Source organism: Leptinotarsa decemlineata, unplaced genomic scaffold, assembly GCF_025532065.1.
Source record: "Leptinotarsa decemlineata unplaced genomic scaffold, Ldec_3_MD MMD2_tig00000035_RagTag_RagTag, whole genome shotgun sequence".
In the NCBI taxonomy this organism is placed as follows: Eukaryota; Metazoa; Arthropoda; class Insecta; order Coleoptera; family Chrysomelidae; genus Leptinotarsa; species Leptinotarsa decemlineata.
Genome location: NW_027412540.1, coordinates 16923612 through 16942554, shown reverse-complemented (window position 1 = coordinate 16942554; position 18943 = coordinate 16923612). Strand labels below are relative to the sequence as shown.

Genomic DNA, 18943 nt, shown 5'->3' with positions numbered 1-18943 from the left:
AAAACAATTTTGACAAATAAACTTGTTGGTGGACTTATGGAGCTGAGTCTTAAATAAAGTGTATTGTGAAATACTCGAGTTCAGCCTGTAGATAAAATAAGGTCAGCTGACTTTCCATCAATGATATAAAAAATAAACTGATTTTTAATACGCATCTTTCTCCATATGAAACCCATATTTGAAATAATACAATAGAGAAAAATTTTCAACCCCTTCGGCAGTGTATGGCATGAGAGTTCGCCAATAAATGTTCAACGTCCAGATTTATCGAATCGTATTATTCATTATGAACAGCAGGATTGTCTTTCAATTAGGTTATATTTTAAGATAGATTAGGACATATCCTCCCAATGCATATATTTGCCGTCAATAAGACGACTTGTCATACCTAGAAAAATTCTACTTGGTAACAGCAAAATCAGCTTCTCAGAATTTCGGAACATTAGTCTGGACTAGAAATCTGCTTTATAAAGCTTGTTCCAATATACATGACGCTCCGCACCTAATATACACTAAGATTCTGTATCTACTTCTGTTAGATTCTGTTAAGATTCTATACAAAAAGAAAAATCTAACGGACACAAAGTCAACAACAATATTTTTAAATCATTGTGACAGCCATAGAATACATCTAATTTTCATTGAACACTTGGAAACACAAAACTGAGGTAGTAAAGGAGATAGCAGTTCTATTTTTTCTTATATCTATAGAGCTACTTCTCTCTCTCTCTTTTTATCTCCGTCAAATATAATTACCATTATTGGTCCTACCTTGAAGGTAAGAAATCCAATATTTTGTTTTAGCAATGTAAGTCAGCAGTACGCAGCAAGCCATAGCTGTTTATCGCTTTTAGGTTCATCTGAATACACCTCGAAGCATAGTTTTCAAGAGCTCTCCAATTTAGAAAAAAAAAAGTTTTTGTAGAACCGTCTTTTGAAATAAAAGTAATCCACCGCGATTTAAAACCATAGTAAACCACATCTTTCGCACAGGCGCCGCTTATCTACCAAAAGTTGCAAAACTCATTCTCTAGACACTTAAGATTTCAATAAGTACCGAATAAAGTGAATAAACCATTTTTAAAAGTTCACTAACTCAAAACGTTCACATTTTACTGAGTAGATCTGTAGATTACATGAAACTGACCACTGGATATTAATTGAAGGTCAATCAAAAACTCACATTATTTGTTACCTTCAGACATACTAAAATAAGTTCTGGTAACAAGAGATATTGAACGTAAAATTCTCAATGTGATTGTGGGAAAGTAGTACAAGTTCATATTAATCAAATAAAAATGAACGTGATTCCATATTTGGTTTTGAATCGTGGGTACTGAGAATGGCATTCAATAACAGAAAGAATGAATATATATGATATTCCGGAGAGGTGCATTATATGACCAAAAGTCAGGTGAAAAACACTTTACCCTTGCCTCTTATGTGGATCTACGAATTTGTAGGTACGTGTGACAACAACTAACCCAGCTAAATCCGCGCAGAAACCTGAAGTGAAACCATTAGGCACCTGTGCAACGTCTTCCATTTGGAAGATTCGTCGCGAGTTACTTCCTACATACGCAAAACAGAAATTAATTTCACCCGGTCGGTACGACCAACCGATAGACCGGTTTCGAGGTACTTGCCCCATCATCAGTATCGGGCAGGTCACTAGAGACGAAGTGAACCGTCTGATTATTCAGACCAAACAAAATTAATTCCAACTAGTCATAAACTCTATCTGCAGTTGATTCAGTACGATGCGCCACCTGCAGACAAAGCCAGGAAACAAATCCATGCAGGAAGTAACTTGTGGAGAATCTTCCAAATGGAAGATGTTACACAGGTGCCTGATGGTTTCACCTCAGCTTTCTGTGCGGCATTAGCTGGTTTAGTCTCAACGCACCTTTAGAACAATGAAAACAAGGTTTTCCATTGGAGTAGGGGAATAAGCAGATTGAGATCTAAGTGTAGTCATAGTTTCATTGAAAACAGTCGTAAAGTTTTAACACATGAAAATAATTGTACTTAGTAAAAACGGGGGATGACACAAATAAAATTAAAATAATTGTTTCAAATTAAAAAAAAACATTTTGTACACTTTTGTAGGTCTACGCCGGACTTTTGTAGATCTACAAAATGTTTTTTTTTAATTTGAAACAATTATTTTGGTTTTATTTGAGTCATCCCCCGTTATAACTACGTACAGTTGTTTCCATGTGTTTGAACTTTACGAGTATGTACCTAGTATGTATATTGAACAGAGATGAACGTTCGGACTACACATCCACATCCACAATTCTCTATTTCACTAGTAGTAACGATTTTGTTACCATTTAGTGGTGAGATTAACCAATTTCCTATGTTAATCTGATCGCATAATGATTCATATTTTTCAATAACACATTAATATCGTTCTTGAACACAGACAGGGTAGGAGAAGTGATATATTTGTTTATTTATAATTTAACTTGTTAGTTAGTTCTCCATCAAAACCTATTTCCACCTTCGGTGTCGAAATTTTTTTTGGAAAATTTCCTGAATATATTTATAAGACGTAAATATTTAATGTTGGGTTTGAATTTTAGGCTATTATTGCTTGCAAAACTATGATGCTGATTTCACACTTATTTTTATTTTTATTGTGGTTTTCAGAAGAAAAAATGATTCAGTGAAAAATCAGCCATAAAAATCGGTTCCTTTTTATTACATTAGGATTTTGAAAGGTTGGCCAAAATGCAGAGAATATGTTTTACCAAATAGTAAAATTTTCAAAGTTGTCTGGCTGTTGATGGCCAAATTTACTTTTCGTTGATTTTGTTGCTAGGTAAAAAATGTAGCCAATAAGTTCTTGAAACATAGTCGCGAACTATTTAGGTACAGATGAATTTGAACTACTTTTGTAATAGCGACTTACCCTATTATTAGTCCGCCAAAGGTTCTTTTTCCATTGAATATGAACATAAAAGTAAGTTAGTAGACTTATATGTCAGTGCAAATTTTCATTCAGTTCATGCTATTAATAGAAAAGTAGTCTAAATACTCGAGCCATTAAACTACTTCGAACATAAATCAAGTCATGACATAAAAGTGTTATTGGCACGTAAAAATATTGGAACGGCATCGGCAGTTAATTATGGTATTTGTTTCGTATACAGGGCGTTCCAACTTCAACTTGACCTCCCCTGTAAGTCAGAAACGGACATGTAATCGAAAATTTCAAAGAACACGTCAATTTTCATTTCTAGGGGGACTAATTCTGATATGAAAGTCATAACCGAAACTTCACCCCCCTGCGTTTAGCAACTACCCTCCCGATTTTTTCAATAGCAGGGGGGGTCGAATGATACATCATGACAGTAGCAAACTATCTACTTTTTGTTCTGCGACAACTAGATTCAACAAAAACTACCAGTGCAGAAAAAAATAACAGTGTCGTCCATTTCAAAACGTTTACTACTAATCAAATGGATTCTACAAATCTAGAAGACCTGCGACAGGCAATTGTTCGGGAATGCCTATTTCTGACTCCGCATATCTTCAATAATGTAAGGAACGTCGAAAATAGACTGTATTATTGTATAGAACTAGATGGAAGTCATTTTGAACAATTTATCCGTTGATTGTGTTGCCATTGATATTACTTTTGTTGATTTCCTTAATAAAATGAACGACAGCGAATTTTCTGTTTTTTCTTAAATAAAACGTTCAACATTTAATTCCTCGATAACGAATGAATCAATTTGAAAAAAAAAACAGAAGTAATAGAGGGACAAAAGACCTTTCAAATGATGTATCACTCGACCCCCATGCCACTGAAAAAAATTGGGTAGTTGCTGACCGCAGGGGGGTGAAGTTTCGGGTATGATTTCCATATCATAATTAGTCCCCCTAGAAATAAAAATTGCGTCCTATGTAATTTTCGATAATACATCTGTTTCTGACTTACAGGGGGGGGGACAAGTTGGAACGTCCTGTATACGGAATATGAAAACGATAAAAGATGCCGACAGCTAGCGAATTTTTTTCTTATTAATCAGTGGGCTATCTTGAAGATTGGCAGTAAACAAATCTAAAGCAAATGAACTTCAAACGTTCAAGCCAGTCTCGATATACCTACACAGTAGGTTGAATGGACTGACGCATATCAGAAAACAACTACTCCCCTGGCTAATACCACGAAGGGCGTTAGATTATATCCGACAGGCGTCAGTGCAGGAATCTTCACAGAAAATTTCCTGCATATGCAATTGGCAATACAACTGAAAGAGTCGACATTCAAATTTTGAAACGGGCACACTTGCAGACCGGTTTCGGGCTCATTAGCCACCAGTTATGACCCTTTTGGAAAAATCTGGATCGCCGTTGACGTCATTCAACAATTCTTGAGCGATACTCATGCGACGGTTTTTTTGGTCATAAACAATATTTTAACTTTCTCAACATTATCATCGGTTGTTGATTTGCTGGGGCGTTCAGAGCGAGTGTCATCATTCACGTCATCTTGACCTTCTGTGAAAAACTGTACCACTTGTAAACATTTTTCTGACCCAGAGTACAACCACCGTATGTCACTGTCAGTATTTCAAGTGTTTTTAAGCACTCAATTCCATTTTTTACAGAAAGTTTTATGAAAATTATTTGATCCATTGATCCACGTAAAACACTTTCAACTTTTATGCCTCTCATTAACAATTTAAATATGCTAAACAGTTGAAACTGTGAACATATGTTCGAGACGAGTGTACCAACATAAAAAAATGTAGCCCGCGAAATTTGAACTTTCACCTTATTTTTTGAACTGACCTCGTAGACACAGAAACATCACACAACGTGATATTTGAAAGAGTATTGATATAAAATTGAACTCAAAAGAAAACGTTTCCAATCATCAGGTGGACACTCAGAAGTCACGGGTGAAAAATACTAGTTTTTAACTCATCATGTTTTTTAAATAATTGTGTGATGAATATGAAATCTATTTAGGGAACTAATTGATATTAAGAATCATCCCAAGGGATTGAAAACTCAATTTGCAAACAATACTTGATTTTGGAAATATTTCACAGAAAATTTAAGATTTCCAATTACGGTACCAATACACTTTTATAATCTTACTAGAAGATTTGAAAATTATCTGATCAGCTCAGAAAAGACGTCCGATTCACTATCTAATATTTCATGCAAATAACAATACGAAACTCACCCATGCATTTTGTTTGGTAACTTTCGAAGCTTCAAGAACTGGTTCATTAACTTCCTGTACAGTTTCTTGACTAGTACCATCACCATTACCGTCCAAACTTGGATATATAGCAGGAGTGTGCCATGATTTGGGATCTAGCTGCCATCCGTAACCGTTTCCGTGCCATCCGTATCCATTAGCTGCGCTTGGTGGTTGCTGGTAGTGTATCACAGGGTAGGCGTTGAAGTACTGTTGATAGGGTACTACGGGGTAAGGTGGATTATACATTTTGAAGGAAATCTGCAACAAAAGAGGATCGAGGATAGATAAAAATAGTTAAGAGAAAGTTCATAAGAAATGTAAATGGATATTTCAACTTTTAATCTGTGTTTTAATTTCAATAATGCATGGCATCTCAAGAATATTACATGTATAATACCGAGACTTAAGAAATCGAGTGGCCAAACAGCACGAAACCGTCTGCAAGTGTGTTCCAATAATTGAATATCAATTGCGGCATATGCAAGAATAACTTCAGTGAAGAATGCTGAACTGACACCTGTCGGATATAATTCAATGCCCTTCGTGATATTAGCCAGGGGAGTAGTTGTTTTCTGATAGGTGTGAGTCCATTAACCTACAGTGTAGGTAATTTGAGACTGGCCAGAACGAATTGTTCTTTTATATAATTTGATTTACAGCCACTTTTCAAGTATGCCCACTCAATTTGTGAATAGTTACCTCGTTTACAGGTAGATGGGGCGATGACAAACACGTTGTATGTTGTCCGCTTCAGCTTAGTTTGAAGAATGATACAAGTAAACAGTGTTTTTGTCACATGAACTTTGTGATGTATTTGTTTATGATGGCCTACCCCCATTATAAAAATATAATAACTTTGTTTCAATCACATCCAGTTTTTTTCTGACAGATATATATTCATTTCTGACCTAATATACGTCATTTAGGCGGCTGTATAACTATTGCATCAGCTAACATACATTTTATTTTCGTTAGGTACATCGCAAATATGCAACGAAAGTGTTCTACTAAGGGCAGGGGCACACTACAGACGGCCGATAGTTTAGTCTGGTTGGGATGGGTGGGGGCACACTACTCAAACAAAACTTTTCGGTTCCACCAACTGAAAAGTCTGAACAGTTGTTGATGTATATAATATTTTGACGCGTTGTATTGAAAGTATTGAAGAATATTATCGAGGAAAGCTGTTATTGCAATTATCATTGCACGAAGAAGAAATATGAAGAAAACAAGCAAAAGATACCGTGAATGGTGGGTGCACCCTATTTTAAGTGATTGATTACTTCAAGTAATGTTCTACACGCTCCATCCTAAGTTGCTGGAATATCTTCTTCGCTTACTATAGAATGAGCATAACCAGCTTCAATAAACTTGTTAGACTAGTCGCACCATTTATTATGAAGCAAGATACGAATTTAAGACGCACAATACCTGTGCGCTCAACTTCGGCAATTAAATTTTCTACTGAACATTCGGCAATATTCGACATAATTATGAAAAAAAATGTAATGAAAACGCAAATATATTCAAAGATAAAGTAGGTACTAGGTAATATTTGATATCAGATATCAACAATGGAATGTAGAGTGGGGAGTCTGCAGGCACCGACTGTTTAGTTAGTGAGTCTACGTACTCTCATAAACACACAGTCTGATTAGAACTCGGCTGATAATTGTCCGACTTTGTAATTGAATCAGAATTGGAAAGCCTATCCAACTAGTTTCTGATTATTCAGTCGACCGACTGGAATCGCTTAGATGTGCGGACTCATATTACGATTCTATACTAATAACCATCCAACTAGCCTATCGGCCGATAAAAAGTCTGTAGTGTGCTCTTGACCTAGCCTTGACAGTTTTCTTATGTATGTGAAGAATCAGCTTTTACATCCCAGCGTCGAAATTTCACCCCATTAATTGAACAGTGCTTTTAAGAATATTTTGGATTTACTGTGCAGCATCAAGATAAATTCAGGGTCCCATATAAATGTTGTGTAACGTGTGTGAGACTCCCATTAGGTTGGGCTTTTCTTTGAGTCGAACAAAAATAAAAGGCATTACAACGAAGTCCAAACATACTATCCAGTATCCAAACTTGTCTTCGGCCAACAGACCCATCCTACATAGTCCCGAACTGCTTGTGCAGAAGCCTCCAAATAATGGGGGAGCCCAAGCGGGGATTTACTAAAGCGCGGCAGATTAATATGCAGAGGGATACCTTGTACCCGGTTAAAGTACCTCCACCAAATATGAGCCCCATATATGAGGCCGCCCATGAAGGATCAAGGATCAGATTAGTAAAAAAAATTGATCATCAGAAATTCTCGAGCGCGTCAGATTAAAGTAGGGTGAGTTGATTACATGCTAAAAAGTGTGTAATCCAGTAATCTGACAGTTTGAGAGTGACGTAAAGAAAGGGGAGGGCAGTAAAGTTGTAAAAAAAATAACGTCATTTCGACATTCTCGAGCGTAGCTATTTTTTATTTTGAAGGAAATAATTCAAGGATCACGAAAAATATATAATTTGACGATTTCCTCAAACCGAAATAACAAAAATTCGTCGATAAAGTTTAATGCGTGCATCTGTGTGATACCTATATTTCCCTCTCCGAGTTTCTATTCCTCTTTCACTTTTTCTCTATCTATTACTCTCTCTACCCGTCCCCACTCTGAATTATGTTGCCATGACGCCATCACAGCTGATCACAGAGATTCATTCGTGATGAAGATGAAGACGATGATTAATTAATCAATTGATTATAAAAAATTAAATTATTTTGAGCATTTCTTTGAAATTATTTTCTTATAAATACAAGTATTCTACTTGAAAAACATACACTTATTTATTTGCATGCTATTTACTGAGCTTTTCAATTAATTAAGTTCTCTGAGTATAGTTGATTTTTGTAATTTTCACCAAAATATATGCTTTGATGTTAAGACAAAAACCTGTTGTGTCAATTTTTTTTCATTGATACAATAATGGTTAGTGACCCTAGTAGATTCAAAGTTTGATATAAGTTTTCATGTGACAAAAAACAGTTAAAATTTTGTCGACCAGTATACTCTGAAGGCATTCGATTTTCAATTATCGGAAATCATCGATTTAATGTTGATGATAGGCACTACGTTGCACTGACGAGTGGCCAAACAGCCCGAAACCGGTCTGCAATGTGTTCCAATAATAGAAAATCTATTGCGACAGTTGTACCGCCAACAGCATATGCATAAATAACTTCAGTGAAGAATCCAACGCCCTTCGTGGTATTAGCCAGGGAAGTAGTTGTTTTCTGATAGGTGTCAGTCGATTAGCCAACAGTGTTAGGTTAGGTTATTTAGGACTGGCCTGAACGAATTGTTTTTTCAGATAATTTGATTTCCTTATAATCCCCGAAAATTCCTTCAAAATTATCAACCAACATTTTGAACTGTTAAGATGAGAGAAGATAATCACAACAAAAGCCCAGCTTAGGTGGTTTTTCTTATCTATAAATGTGTTTCAGTATTGTGACCAAAGACACATGAAAAATACATAAAATATCATATAACGTAATAAATGTTGATATTAAATATGTGACGTACGCATCGAAAAAAGATACATAGTGCGTGTCAAAAAATGAGTTTTGTGTTGATGATTTCGGACACTTGAAAGCATGCACGTGAACTTCGCAAACTTGGGAAAAAAATGTTTACACCTTCAATTAGTAATAATAATAATAATAATAATAATACGTTTATTGGTCCTTAATATGAGCATACAAGAAGCTATAGGGCAAGTCGAGGTATACAAAATTGTAGTAAAATATAGTATTATAGGTATATATATATACATATATATACAGTGTGGTCCAACGAAAACTTAACACCTCGAGTTTCCGGCGTTAACATGAAAATGTGGAAAATCGCTCGAACCCGTCAATTTCTGATTCGAGGGGGAACAACTGTTCCACTGTTTTCATCCCCGTGACTTCAACCCCCTAACGGGGGTGAGCACAACCCTTGATTTTGAATAGGGATGAGGGGTGTTGAGATACCTCATTTTGAAGATCTTATCGTGTACTATCTGACCGTAAAATTTCGCTCCAAAATATCCATCGATAACGACATGACAGGTAAAAGAGTGGAAGAGTACGTACTTTTGTGATTACTTTATTAAATGTTCGAAATGGGCACCATCCACTTCCATGCAGTAATATAAGTTTTGCTGAAAACGTTCACGTACATTACTCAAGATGTCTGGTGTAATTTGACGGCATTCATTAATGATCCGAGTTCGCAAATCATCCAGTGACTCAGGCTGGGTAGCGTAAATCTTGGATTTCAGGTGACCCCATAGAAAAAAGTCCAGTGGAGCCAGATCCGGTGATCTGGGTGGCCACTCAATATGTCCCCTTCTTCCAATCCAGGCGTGAGGAAAATTGTCATCTAAAAACTGACGCACCGGTTGAACAAAGTGAGGTGGTGCGCCATCTTGTTGGAAAATGATCGTTTGATGGTCTTCTGCATTCTCCAATACTTGCACGAGGGCTGGATAAATAGCGTTCTCCAATAGATCGAGATAAAGTTGGCCTGTGAGATTACCGGGTAGAAAAAAAGGGCCGATTATGTGATTTCCATAAATACCCGCCCAAACATTTAATTTTTGGGGGCGCTGTGTATACACCTCACGAAATAATCGTGGATTTTCATCTGACCAATACCGACAGTTATGCCGGTTTACAATGCCGTTAAGGTAAAATGAACACTCGTCCGAAAAACAGATATCGAACATGTAGTTTTGATTGCAGTTAATTATTTCACTGATCACTTCACAGAACTGGAGTCGGCGATCGGGATCATCCTCATTCAGTTCCTGAACCAATCGTATCTTATACGGATGGAATTTATGTTGTTTCAGGATTCTCATGATTGTTGTGCGTTAAACACCAGATACCTCGGACAATTTCCTAGTACTAACGGTCGGATCCATTGCTATATGACCTAAGACAGCCACGTCCCTCGCTTCGTCTCTTTCATGCACCCTCTTTTTGTTTCCAACTGACCCAGTAGCGTCAAATTTGGCAACCAGTTGCACAACGTAAGCAGCGGATACATTTTTTCCAGGATGTCGTTCGTTAAATAAAGCCGCTGTTGTGCGCGCAGAGTCGTTATTTCGGAAAAATAATTTTATCATTTCCACCCTTTCTTCTACGGAATACACCATTTTAATTCCACTACAAATTTACAATCGCTTGTACACACTTGTACCGTTCTTAACAATTCACGATAGACTAAGGTACAAAAACAAGGTCCGTCTACTTTTTTGGACAAAAAATTAACCACTCAATACCTTTGAAATGCGTCGGATACGAATAATATTCTCGAGATAAATTCCATATTGCCTCTTTCACTATTTTCGCTGTTATTTCATTATCGATGGATATTTTGAAGTGAAATTTTACGGGCAGATAGTACACGATGAGATCTTCAAAATGAGGTATCTCAACACCCCTCATCCCTATTCAAAATCAAGGGGTTGTGCTCACCCCCGTTAGGGGGTTGAAGTCACGGGGATGAAAACAGCGGAAAAGTTGTTCCCCCTCGAATCAGCAATTGACGGGTTCGAGCGATTTTCCACATTTTCATGTTAACGCCGGAAAATCGAGGTGTTAAGTTTTCGTTGGACCACACTGTATATATATATATATATATATATATATATATATATATATATATATATATATATATATATATATATATATATATACATCCCGATATCAATATGGCATCCATACATTGAATGCGCTGATAGGGCGTCCATCATAATTTGAAGAATTTACCGAATATATTTCATGGTAAGTACTAGAAAACTGATTTCTGTAGGCTGGCATGACATTTTTACCACCATAAAAAAATTGAGTTCACTATTGATTCGATAGTAGAGCGTCCGTCCGTCAAACATTCATAAGAACTCCTCAGTATACACCATCATCAGACATCTGATTGATAATAGGGAGTCCAATAAGTATATTTTCATACATGAAATAGATTATTGGGAATCCTTACAGCGTTGCCAATATTTACCGCATTAAATGTAGGCAGCAAGTGGGTTTTAATTTCTTCACATCTGTTTTTCAACAAGCGTTGTGCCAACGACAAATTGCGTATGGATTTCAGGTAGCCGGTATGTATTTCATTTTTACATAGGTACCAAGTGATATTGACTGATCATGAAAAGTTTATTCCATAACGAAATTTTCAATATCATTCGATAATTTTTGTCTTGGTTGGCATATTTCCATTTTAACACTGTATGATATTTAAGCGAGCCGAATATAATGATAGGAGAAGTGAAACCGACACATGCATGGTGTGATTATTGAAAGTTCAACTTTAATTACAAAAAGTTCATTGTATATTTCCATTAGAAAACAGCAAGAATTCAAAGTATTCAAACTAGTTGAAGACGCCAAAATGACAGACGATAGGATAAATAATATGAATTACCAAAGAATGTAAATATTCACGGCCGTAGATGACAGTGTAAAATCTGTTTTCAGCGTTTGCGTGGTTTGCAGGTTTTTATGCCTGACGTTTCGTCTACTACTGCGGTATACATTATCAGAGGCGATGTGGTAACGGTTGCAAAGCCCGAGTTCGTGGTCGAGTTGTTGTTCCCGTTAACTGAGTTATTGAGCATTGAAAAATTTGGTTGTTGAAAATTGGACGTGCCTGAGTGTTTTGTTGAGCACAGTCATATTTACTCAGTGTCATATTTATTCCATTTGGCTGATACACACTACACAGGATAGCCATCTAGAAGGCATCAAGACCTGTCAAGATTCATTTCCGTGTATGGTATACGATTTTTCGAGTCATGCATTTTTCAATATTTCTTTAAGGACTGACCTAAATATTTTTTAATTTTTTCTAGAGTTTTTCGTTTTTAATACGCTTTTATTAGGTCGACCTGTATGTATGTATGTAACTATGTAGTCAAATCTAAGAAAACTAATTTAACCATCTTTTAAAGATCGTAGCGTTATGAAAATTGGCAGTTTTATGTGATTTTGATGACAATATGGTAGGTACTCTGGAGCTGATCTGATGATGGAGCCGGAAGATAGGCACTAGGATTCCATGATGAAATATCGTATCATAGTCGTGTTTGGTCTTGTAATGAACGTGAATCTCTTTTTATCAATGTGCTCCACAAGATCACATTATAAAAGTTCAAAAACATTATATTTTGTTCATTATGATTTTTTTTAGTAACATAACATATTGTTTTAATTTTTCTATATATTTATCATTATATCCTGTTTCTGTATCAAATAAAGACATTCGGTAAGTTGAACAAACTGTTTTAGCGCAATTTGTTTATAAATTGTGTATGACCGTATGGGAATTCAAAAAATTTTTATCTTCATAATATGATATTCAGAAAAAAATACGATTTTTAATTGTTTATGAACGTTTTTTTATATATCTCGAATGTTCAAATGATTATTCGGAGAATGTTTTCTATTTTGAAAATCATAATTGACATTTCTCTACAAATTGACAGAAACATTTTTCATAATTAATTTTATCATTTATTACCAAAACAATTTATTATTAACGCATTCTTAACCGTCAGAGTTAGTATCTGAGTTTGATACGTAGAATGCCTGAATCAGTTTTCGATATACTGGATGGTTAGTATTTTGTTGATCAACAATCATGCCGTACTCGAAGTTGAAATTGTCATCATCCCAACAACATCGGATGCACTCATCACTGTTTTTCTACTGCTTTAAGTTTTACTGCAGTTAGATACCTACTATGCAACTACAATGAACTAGTTTCAGTAATTCTAAACCTGCCAATGATTATGGTGTTTTCATGGGCAAAAACAGAGTCTCTGTTTTTTCTCATCCCCAATCTGTAGCTGTTGAAAGATTGTTAAGCTATGTTTGAACTTGACTAATCTGATCAAGAAGTGCTTTTTTCCGAACTTTCTTCAGCAGTCTCCGAAAATTATGGTTGAGGTGTCATTCGATTCGGAATAGCGTCTAGAAAGTTTTTGAAAACGGACGACTTCCGAAAATGAAAATAGCAAAAGTTATAAACAATTTAGAGAATAATAAAGAATGGATTTAATTTTTTGAAAATATTTCTAAAACTAATTGAGATTTTCAAAATCGAAAATTCGAAAATAGGAAGAAATTTCCTATAAAAAAGTTTCAACTCCCGGAACTGTAGGACCAATATATATAATTTTCCCGAAGCCCTGAAAATGAGCTCGAAATCGGCTGTCTGGCCGCGCGTGAGCCGTGCCTGTTTGGGCCATTTTTACTAAAAAAAATTTCAGCATTTAAAATATATAAATTGAGGAATGAAAGAATTCAGGCATATACTCAAATGATAAATGAACAATAATCTGTCGGTAAAAAATGTTTATTGCAGTTATTCGATTTATTACGCTATTGTTAATTAACAATTTTCTATCGCTCGATCATCAACAAATCAGAAGTTAGATGAACATATTTCTTTAAAATTTTTATCACTCATTGTTTAAAAATTTATTATAAACAAATGCATTGTTTATAACATGATTGAATTTTTTTTGGATCTTAATTTTTGATAAAAATCATGATTTTTTTCAATTGTCTCTTGAAGAAATTTTTACAATGCAAAAAAACGCATTTGTTGAGTAACAATTTTTTTACCACCAATTAATAATATTAAGAAACCAATTTTTTAAAATAATTATTCATCTTGTTTTTAATTCGGAACAAAAACAATTTAATTTTTAAAATTCTCCATTGTGTATTGAATAAACAATTTGTTATAAACAAATGAATGTTTTCATTTCATTTTTGTTCCAGTTGCAATTGATGAATGAAAAAAACCATGCATTTTTTTATTCACTCCATTTTTTATCGAATTTATAACAAAGTTTTAAACAATAAGTGATGAAATAAAAAAAATATTTTTATGTAGCTTCTGATTTAAAAAAAACATATCAGTAATAATGATGAATAAAAAAATTTTTTCGATTATTTATTAAACTTTTTCATTAAAAAATGCAGTAAATTGTTAATAAATAATTGAAAAATAATAATTTTTCAATATTTCGAAAATGAATCTATTCCTAACCGTTATAATCATAACTCTACGAAAGGAAAAAATTTCACACTTTTAGTTTAAAGTGTGAAAATATTACATTTGCAATAATGATAATCGAGTGATAAAAAATTGTTAATTAACAATAGCATAATGAATCGAATAATTGCAAAAAAAAATTTTTACCGACAAATTATTGTTCATTTATCTTTTGACTATATGACTGAATTTTTTCATTCCTTGGTTCATATATTTTATATGGTAAACACTCTTTTGTAAAGCTTAGCCCAAACAGGCACGGCCTACGCGCGGCTAAACACCCGATTTCGAGCTCATTTTCAGAGCTCCGGGAAAATTATAAATATTGGTCCTACAGTTCCGGGAGTCAGGACTTTTTGATAGAAAATTTCTTCCTCTTTTCGAATTTTTTTTTTTCGATTTTGAAAATTCCAATTAGTTTTTGAGATATTTCCAAAAAACTGGACCCATTTTTTATTTTTCACTAAATTGTTTATAACTTTCGCAATTTTCATTTCCGAAAGTCATTCCGAAACATTGGCAAATGTTTCTCTGAAAATAGCTCAGCATTCTTGGATTATTCTTTCCTTCAGTGGCTTTATTGAATCAGATTGCGTCGTCTTTAAAACAACCTATTTTAAGTAAGTGGCCCAGAGGAAAAAATCTAGAGGAGATAGGTCCAGGGATGTGAGAGGCCATTCAGTAGAATCTCTTCTTCCAATACATTGATCAGCATAATTATTATCTAACCATTGAATAACTGGAACTACAAAATAATAAGGTTCCCCATTCTGTTGAAAATGTAATACATTTTCTTTCAAAGATAAATTGCCGTGTATGTCTCTGTGATTCTCTAATTCATGAACTATCCGAGGTTCGATAGATCTTTCTAGCATGTGATCATACATTTCGCCATTTACATTTTCTTCTATATACAGTGTGTAACAACGAAAACCTAACAGAGCCGTTTTTGAATATAAAAAGTAAGATTTTCAAAAAAGCTCGGACACGTCGATTTCTAATTGAAGGGGGACACCTTTCAGACTAATCAGATTTTTTGTAGTACGCACCCCCTCAGAGAGGTGCGTCCGACGACCTTTATTTAGATGGGGAAAGTAGGTCGAGTGGCACCTTGTTTTAAAGGTCTTTCGAATACCTTCACAACTCTGTTAAAAGAAAATTTTTGTAACGATTAGTTTTCGAGATAATTTGAAGTTAAAATTGCCATGTTGATAATACATTAGACAGACCACTCGGTAACTTGTATGCCTAAATAAAAAAAATTTTAAGCAGTTCTTCTTATCAATTTTTTGTTAAATAACAACGTTCGATTGTTTTGTTGAAACGGGTCGTGTATTGTTATTTGTTTAAACATTTCTTTCACTACTGCCGAAAGGGTTTCAGTTATTGCTTCATTTTTTGGCAACGACCAAAATGCTAATAAAACATCAATTTTATTTAACGAGCAAAAACCTGGTAAACACCTAAGCAGAAATCACGTTCTGGATTTGGTCACAAAATTCAGGGAGACAGGTTCGGTTTTAAATGAAAAAAGTGATGTTCAGAGAAGGGTAGTGAATGACGATAATGCGATTGTAGTGTTTGGTCAAGTCATCGCCAATCCCAGGTTAAGTACCAGAGGTTTATCCGCAATGGCAGGAATAAGCCATATGATCGCATGGAGAATCCTTAAAAACCACAAATACCATCCTTACAAAATTAAACTTGTTCGTGAACTCAATGAGGATGATTTTGACCGAAGACAGGAGTTTTGTGAGGGCATGAGTGAAATATTAATGCAAAATCCCGAACTGCTTTATAACATCTGTTATTCGGACGAAAGCTCATTTTATTCAAATGGTTGCGTGAACCGTTACAATTGCCGTTATTGGTCGGATGAAAACCCAAGACAATACGCAGAAATACATACCCAACATCCCCAAAAGTTGAATATCTGGGCCGGAATATTAGGCAATCATATTATAGGTTCATTTTTCATTGATGGAAATTCAACCGGTGATTCTTATTAACAACTTCTTGAAGAGGCAATTCAACCTTCATAAGTAGGTGCCACTCAATTTACCTAAAATGTAATGGTGGTAACCAACCCCATCCCCCGGAGAAATCTCCTCGTAATAAACAAATAATTCGACATCAAATGGACACGTATTAGCAGGTTGTCATAAAAAGCAAAAATTTATTTTTTTTATGAGAGTTCTGAACGTAACTTGCACCTTAAAAACAATTTGATTTATTTTAAAAAGAGTTGAACTCAATGCAAATACTTTTAAAACTTCAAATTATCTCGAAAACTAATCGTCACAAAAATTTTCTGTTGACAGAGTAGTAAAGGTATTCGAAAGACCTCTAAAACAAGGTGCCACTCTCCTTCCCTATCTATCCCTATCTATTATCGAGACGAATAAAAAAAAATAGAAGAGGCGTAAAATATTCAAGTCTTAATATTAATGCTACGATGGTAAAAATCATGTTTTTGAAAATTTACTAAATTAATAATAGAAAATAAAATTTATTCTGAATGAATTCTTTTATTTGATGAACCAAAACTTACTGCATCGAATGTAGCTTTGAAGAGTACCATTGAAGAGCATATCTTAAGAGCTTTCAGATAATGTATCACAAGTAGGTGGTTGCCTTTCAAAAATATGAAATTGTGGTGGCTGGGGGCAAGGGTGTGAGAGAAAAAACAAGTTAGTCATCACATCATTTGTTTCTCCCTTTGTATTATGAAAGTTGTTTTCAGCGATTTCTTATATTTTATTTGGTTGCTCAGAGATAGACCTTGTAAGTTTTCAAATTGTCACCCTGTGTATGAAACCGGCGCCGACCTACAAACATACCAAATCAACGATATTTCTAACAAATCATTGAGACTTCCCTCTCGCAAAAACTATTGCATTGTTGTCAGTTATATGGACGCCTCATAATCGCTCACATGTATGAAAAATATACGGCACAAGTATACGCGTACCTCCCGAGCGCCACCAAAATAAAAAAGACTCAACTAGAATATACGCCAATACATATAATTTTGACAATGAAATTGATAAATAGGCGCCCATCTGAAATTTTGTCAGATGGAAGATAGGGAACCTCTGAACTGCCTGGCATGGTGAAACAATTCGGCGTCCATATATGGACGCCTCATTGAAACCGGACGCCTGATTGATAGAAAATTGTAAATGTACGGAAGCTCTATTGATAGTTGGATATATATATATATATATATATATATATATATATATATATATATATATAAACACACATACACATATATATACACACATACACATATATACACACATACATACATATATATATACATATATATATATATATATATATATATACATACACACACATATATACATATACACATATATACACATACATACACATACACATATAAGTGAATAAAATAAAATAAATAAATGCTAGCGGACAGCACAGTACATTTGAAGACATAAGAAAACTAAATACTAGCATAAAATAAATATATGTATACAAGTGAATAAAATATGTAAATGCTAGCGGACCGCACAGTATATTTAAAGACATGACAAAAGTTAGCACTAGCAATTGCGACAATATTCAAAATACTCATTCAGATCGTACGGTGTAATATGAAGTAAGAAGTCTTTAGTTTTTTTCCTAAAAATGTGTGCCTGATTTATTAACTTCAATTCATTGGGGAGGACGTTATATAGTCTCAATCCCATTATATCAGGTAGATTGTGACAGAGGTTTAGACGTGACTTTGGTAGGCGGAGCTCGTTTCTTCTCCTGGTGTTGTAACTATGAAAGTCAGTACTTGTGAGAAACGTGTTTTTCTTTTTATGAATATATGTTAAGACTTCCAAAATATAGAGACCGTAAAAAGAAAGAATACCGAATTTCTTGAAGAGATTTCGACATGACTGCAGCTTCGGTGCATTTGTTATGCAACGAATTATTCGTTTTTGTGCAATAAATATATCTTTAGCGGCTGGAGATGTACCCCAGATACTGATTGCATAACTAATTCTGGATTGAATTTGAGCATAATAAAATAATAGTAGACCTTCAGTGTTCAATACATTTTTTAACATTCTGATTTGATAGCATCTAGAGTTCAGTGAGCCGGTGAGACTTTTGCAGTGTGTTTTAAAAGTAAGGTCGTTGTCAAGAGAAATGCCCAAGAATTTAATAGTGGTACAGGGTTCGATAGAGATACCGCATAGGTTCAGGTTCAAGGCAGGCAAATTGAGGTTTTGACTGGTATGGAATGTCATGTAGTTTGTTTTGGAAGGATTGAGATATAGCGAGTTTTTACTTAACCAACCGTGTAGGACATCAGTGGTGTTAGATATTTTATTTTGGAGTTCTAATTTTGATTTATCTGAGAGGAGTAGAGTAGCGTCGTCAGCATATAAGCAAGTGAACGCTTCCCGTAAAACTATTGGGAGTTCATTTATATAGATGATAAAAAGTATAGGAGCCAAGACAGAGCCTTGAGGTACACCAATATTATTTTCTTGTGGAGATGAGAAATATGTGAGTTTTTTATTTGCACTAGTGAGGCTAATTTTTACTCTCTGGGTTCTTCCTTCAA

The 18943-nt window shown here is 34.7% G+C and overlaps 1 protein-coding gene across 1 annotated transcript in view; it reads right to left on the bottom strand.

The window, feature by feature from the left end:
• LOC111515812 (calpain-A) overlaps positions 1–18943 on the bottom strand; it is a 91590-nt gene that overhangs the window by 55009 nt on the left and 17638 nt on the right. The window contains exon 2 of the mRNA XM_023172031.2: positions 5207–5485. Coding sequence (XP_023027799.2) covers positions 5207–5473 — 267 coding nt within the window. The 5' untranslated portion in view covers positions 5474–5485. The remainder of the gene's footprint in view (positions 1–5206; positions 5486–18943) is intronic.